At 46.7% G+C, this 5608-nt stretch overlaps 1 protein-coding gene across 3 annotated transcripts; it reads right to left on the reverse strand.

Moving 5' to 3' along the window:
- Positions 1-1338: 1338 nt before the first annotated feature.
- On the reverse strand, positions 1339-4781 carry CCRL2 (C-C motif chemokine receptor like 2). 3 transcript variants are annotated; one of them, XM_072788117.1, is made up of 4 exons: positions 4648-4781; positions 4157-4271; positions 3015-3131; positions 1339-2493 (listed from the first exon to the last, which is right to left on the reverse strand). In XM_072788117.1, exon 4 carries the CDS (start codon positions 2432-2434, stop codon positions 1385-1387), a length of 1050 nt encoding a protein of 349 aa, XP_072644218.1. In that variant the 5' UTR covers positions 2435-2493; positions 3015-3131; positions 4157-4271; positions 4648-4781; the 3' UTR covers positions 1339-1384. The 3 variants fall into 3 exon arrangements, with proteins under 3 accessions (XP_072644218.1, XP_072644219.1, XP_072644220.1); XM_072788118.1 differs by lacking the exons at positions 3015-3131; positions 4157-4271; positions 4648-4781 and adding an exon at positions 2886-2982; XM_072788119.1 differs by lacking the exons at positions 3015-3131; positions 4157-4271; positions 4648-4781 and adding an exon at positions 2812-2937.
- Positions 4782-5608: the final 827 nt, after the last annotated feature.

Genomic DNA, 5608 nt, shown 5'->3' on the forward strand with positions numbered 1-5608 from the left:
GGAAGTGTATAAAGAGGCTTGACATTTCTTGTGATCCAAACAAGAGTTGTCAAGTAACTCGACTACACAATATGTTTCATATGTAAGTGCTATTTTGCCCTGTAATGTTAGGTTGAGTTTATTAAGAAACATATGAATTTAATTTTCAAAGCTGTTCAGTGTTCTATATAATAGATATTGACAGTCCTTCTTGTTCAGGACAATTTCCATGGAGTCCCTGCCACTGCTACACCATTAAATTGCTGTGTCATAAAGTGAATCAGGTTATTCAACTTTTCTTTTTTTTTAAGATTTTATTGATTTTTTAATGACTTATTAGAGAGAGAGAAAGAAAGAGAGAGAGAAAGGAAGGAAGGGCAAAGGGAGAAGGAGAAGCAGATGCCTCACTGAGCATGGAGCCAGATGTGGGACTTGATCCCAAGACCCCCGAGATCATGATCTGAACCGAAGACAGACGCTCAACCAGCTGAGCCACCCAGGTGCCCCTCAATTTTAATTTCTGAAAGAAATCCATAGAACTAATGATGGTTAAGTCTGTGGCAGCACATAAAATTCATTGTTGACGCTACCAGTTTAATGCACATCGTAAATTCCAAAATTTTCCACGCAGTATCAATAATGAATAACCACTGACTTATCCATTTTCACAAATTTTGTAAATTTTCCCAACTAAGCCTTTTCCTGCTCAACACATATTTTAACCCCCATCAGTTACAACTCATTTTAGCAGATTCCACTTCAGATTATACTGAATTAGTGTTTTTTTCAATTCCTTTGAAAATATTCTTGCCTGGAGTTATTTTATGCAGACTATTCATGTAGCAAGTAGCCAAGGAGACCTAGCAAATTCCACAGAGCATGTCATTTTTACCTCTTTACCCATAGCTTCCAGCCTGCCAGTTCTTTCAATTACCTGCAAGAAAATGTGCCTGAACAATTACTTCTATATGAATAGGTTGCTTCTAGTTTGGAATGTGGTCTTATTGGTTTTAAGAGTACATATTAATTTTTGTGTTTCCTTGCCCAGTTTTTGGAAGTTTGGTGTGTTAGCTCTGGAGTGAATGGCACTCACGTTTGGGCCCCAGTCCTGCCACTTTCTAGCTGTGTGAGCCTAGACAAATGTCTGAGCCTTAGTATCCCCCTTAGCAGAATGAGACAAATTCCACCCAAACCCACGGTCAAGTATTGAGGCGCAAAGGGGCTCAGGTTTGCAAAGAGCCTCGCACAACACTTGAGACAGACTCAGAGCTTGGAAAATGCTTGTTCACCACCTCGCTTTTCTTCCCATAACCTATTTTTATATACAAAAGTGTGTAAAAAGATTACACAAAACAATGCAACGATACAAAAATCAATATTTATTCTGCCTTTGACAGAAGCTAGTTTACACTTTGGTAGAATGGTCACGTTCTTCCCTTGGTGCAGCTCGTGCAGATTCCTCAGTGGACTGGAGCAGACTGCTGTCATGCACAGAGCAAAGGCGGCGAAGGTGTCTTCTGAACGTGGTGTCGAGGAACACGTGGAGGAGGGGGTTGACGCAGCAGTGGGTGGTCGCGAAAATTCTAAGGATCTGAACGCTTTTGTCCAGGTTGTAGTTGCTCTTACAGTCGTGCAGAGAGAAATATTCCTTGAAAGTGGACAGGAAAAGTGCAATATTGTAGGGACCCCACATCAGAAGGAAGACAGCCATTATGGCGAAAACCAGCTGGTGAAGGCCATTCCCCCTCTCTCCAGACCTTAGTATTCTTCTCATTCGCGCGTAGCAAAATACAAAAATGCACAGTGGGAAAAGAAATCCCAAAATGTTCATCTTTAAGGTGAGAAAATACTTCCAGAATGTCTCTTCAGCCGGCAGGAAGTGAGGTCTGCTAATGGAACACTTGTATTTCTGGCTTTCCATCTGAGGTTTGTAAAACATGGATTCAGGCAAAATGACCAGAGTGGCTAAGACCCATGCCAGAACACTCGAGATGATGCCCCAGTGCATTGCCCTCGTGGTCGAGGGAAAGTTCACGTTGATAAACACTAGGTACCTTTGCACAGTCAGGAGGATATTGAAGAAAGCCTCACTGTACAGGCCTATGGAGTAAAGTATGACTAGAATTTTACACATGGAGTTGCCGAGAACCTCCCCATGCATCGCAGCATAGGCCCAGAATGGCAGGGCAAGCAAGAAACACAAATTTGAAACTGCCAAGTTTAGGAAATAGATATTTCCCATGTGCTTGAGTCCTTTATGTTTTACCAGGATGAGCACAACCAAGAGACTGCCCAGGAGACCAGCCAGGAACACGGTGGCGTAGAGCTGCGGCAACACCCGGGTTGACAGGATCTTGGTTTCGTACAGGTGGCACAGTTTTATTTCATCGTTATTCAGATCATCCTCTATGAGGACGTCATAGTCATCCTCTGGGGCTGTCACGTAATTATCCATCTTCAGGCTGCCCTGTGGAGAAGCCAAGGATTATTTCCTCTTCATACGGCTGGGTGGTCCTGGAGGGGGAAAAAAAATTGGGTTAGTGTCCATGCAGCCATCCTCTCCCTTTACTGGTACTTCATTTTACCCAGAATAGGTCTACATCTTGGAAGATTGAAAGTAAACATTTCTCTGAGGCATCTGCACCTGCTGAGAGCGGCTACTATAATTGACCTGTTTGTTATGCCCTCACGTCATACTTGAGCAGTGTGCTAACACCACAGGGCAGATAAAAAAAAAAAAAAAAAAGTAAGCATTCTACTTCTTTACAGAACTTTAGTTCTCCTGGTGGAAACAAGCCGTGATATCCGAAGATAATATTTAAGGAAACACACCATCGAAGAGAGCCAAGTACTGTGTCATGAAATCAGTATCGGTCCTAATTTCTGCATTTGAAAAGTCTGCTCACCCTGTGAAATAGCTTCCTGTGACAGGCTGGCTGTGTTCTTCTCTCGAAGGACAGAAACAAAGATTGCAAAAGTGAAACCATCCCGAGCATCAACATGGACTCCACTGGTTAAATACACAGATGACTTACCACTTGACAGAGTTCCAGGGGGACAGGGCACTGCCTCCTGAGCCACCATCCAAGCAGCTGTGGGAATAGTCTGGGGCTGCTGAGAGACCGCCTTTCTTCTGAGAAGCCGATCTTGACCTTTAGGGGCAAGAGAAGCCACTGTTTCTCTCGTGGGACCTTTATACCACAAGTCACTGGTCTCAGTGTCGTCAAGGAATAACCCAAAGAAAGCAACTTGAAAGCTCCTCTGGACCCCTACAGTGTTTCTCAAGTGATTGAGGAAAGCAGGAAGTCCCTTGCTCCCCCTGGTTTCCCCAGGACCCGGCCTTTGATCGTCCCCCTCCCTCTACCCTCAGCCCTGGCCTGGTGACAGGCGTCTTCCTGGCTGCTCCAGATAAGGGAACTGAGTTGCTACTGCTCTCCAGTGATATGAGTTAGGATGACAGCAGGGCATGTCTGAGTAGGTGGCAGCCAGCAGCCGAGGAGGAAGCATCCTGTGCGGTAGCCCTGTGTCCAGACCCCAGAGCCGGGAGCTCCCTACAGTGGCTCCTCGCGTCAGCAGAAGCCCCCTCCCTACATCCAGTAGGGCATCTAGAAAGCTCAGGGAGAACCACAGTGAGTGGCATGAGCTCCTCTTCTCCCCATCACTGTTAAGGGACACTGTGCTGTGGCTGGGGGGAGGGGTGTGGGTGGGTTTCCCAAGAGAGGATCTGGGGACCAAGGAAGCCACAGAGTGGTGTCACTTGGGGAAGGGGCTGGAGCAGAGATGCTCAGTACCAGTGAGGAGCAGGGGGGCGGTGGCTGCATGGGATTTGGAGAAAACAGTGAGGAAAGCCAGGAGTTAGGCAAGCTGTGAGGCACTGACCCTGCTCTGAGAAGATTCCAGGAAATTCCATGGGGTTGGTGGGGGGCATCAAGTCTGGGTGACAGAGCCTGTGGGGGAACCCGCCAGCCCATGACTCTGTTAGGAGAGGGAGCACGAGAGAAAGGAAGTGGAGAAATCCAGATTTCAGGGTTCCAGGAGAGGATGCAGTGGGTGGTGGTGAGGGGGAGGCTGGGGTGGGGGGCAGCTTGGAAGAAGGATAAATGAAGAAGAGGAACACAAAACGGCTGGAAAGTCCATGTGAACTTCTCCCGATGCACTCCCTGGCCCTGTGACTGACCTCATTTGGGGTACCCCCTACACAGCGGTTTCGCACTCATTTAGTTGGTTAAAGGACATCCTGTTAATGAATTCCGGAGATGTGTCTGAGGTAGCCTTCAACTCAGAGTGTGGACCTGTGAAGATGAAAATAGAAACAAACTATTAAAAGAAAGGCAAGACAAACATAAAACGGCCCAGATGAATATGCGGTTGAGCATTAAATTTAACTCAAAGATGAGTTCCTCCTCTGTACCCGTCGAGGGCTTGGCATTGGTGGGAACCTGGGCTCTGCACACTTCCCAGCAAGGACTACCCCCACCCCCCACCCGCATTCCCGCCGCCACCCCCACCCCCTGCACCAACTTCTGTGAGTGAGTGGGGGTCACTGCCACTGATGGCAGCACAGTCCTGGGACCAGGCCGTGGACCGCCCTCTTGGGGCTCTACCTCCAGCTGGGCTATTTGGAGCCACACCAGCACCCTCCCCACCTCCCCTGTCCCTCCCCAGGACCTTGAGTGAGTAAGCCATCAAGGCTCCATAATGCTCATGTCTTATTGTCAGCTGCTCACTGCTCTGTGCCGGGCAAGGAGGGGGAGTCAACTCAACTCAGAAACATGAAAAGCCTCATGGATATACGCCCACACACTACATGGTTAAATAGAGCAAAACACCAGTAAGCAGGACGTCAAGGATGTCACAGAATTATGTGAAATTTGAAGTTCCCCAGGAAAAACACTGGAAGTTTGGGACCACCCTAACTTCCTGATATTAGCAGTCTTCACTTTCAGTATTATTTTATTTTGGCTGGATTCCCAACATTCTGCTTATCCAGCCTCAGGCCATGGGGTTCTTCTCCCCCCTCCTTTTTAATTGAGATATAATTAACATACACCATTGTGTAAGTTTGAGGTGTACAGGGTATTGATTTGATATGTTTATATTGCAAAATGATCGCCATCCCCAGGTTGGCTCACACCTCTGTCCCACCATGTAACTATTGTTTCTTCTAGTAGTGGGAACAATTAAGACCTAATCCTGCCAGCAAGTTTGATGTTTATAATCCAGTTTTGTTGCCAATAATCACTATATTATGTATTAGTTCTCCAAGGCCATGGGATTCTAGAAACTTCTAAATCAATAGGAAGGAATGGTTTGGAGGTCTGAAGTGGAGGCAAGAGGAAAGTTTGATTATTATTCTATGATCTGGAGCCATTATAGCATCTTCACTGCTTGTGAAACCTTACTGTCTTCTGTGGCTTCAGCATGTGGCTCACAATCTTCCCTTTGAGGGTCTGAGTTCTTCTTCTTTTTTTTAAGATTTTATATTTTTTTATTCATGAGAGACACAGAGAGAGAGAGAGAGGCAGAAAGAGACACAGGCAGAAGCAGGCTCCATGCAGGGAGCCCGATGTGGGACTCTATCCTGGGTCTCCAGGATCAGGCCCTGGGCTGAAGGCGGCGCTAAACCGCT

This window comes from Canis lupus, chromosome 19 (assembly GCF_048164855.1).
Source record: "Canis lupus baileyi chromosome 19, mCanLup2.hap1, whole genome shotgun sequence".
In the NCBI taxonomy this organism is placed as follows: Eukaryota; Metazoa; Chordata; class Mammalia; order Carnivora; family Canidae; genus Canis; species Canis lupus.

Excerpts from the sequence above, each read along its gene's own strand:
- CCRL2 (XM_072788117.1), bottom strand. The coding sequence starts at position 2,434 with ATGGATAATTACGTGACAGCCCCAGAGGATGACTATGACGTCCTCATA.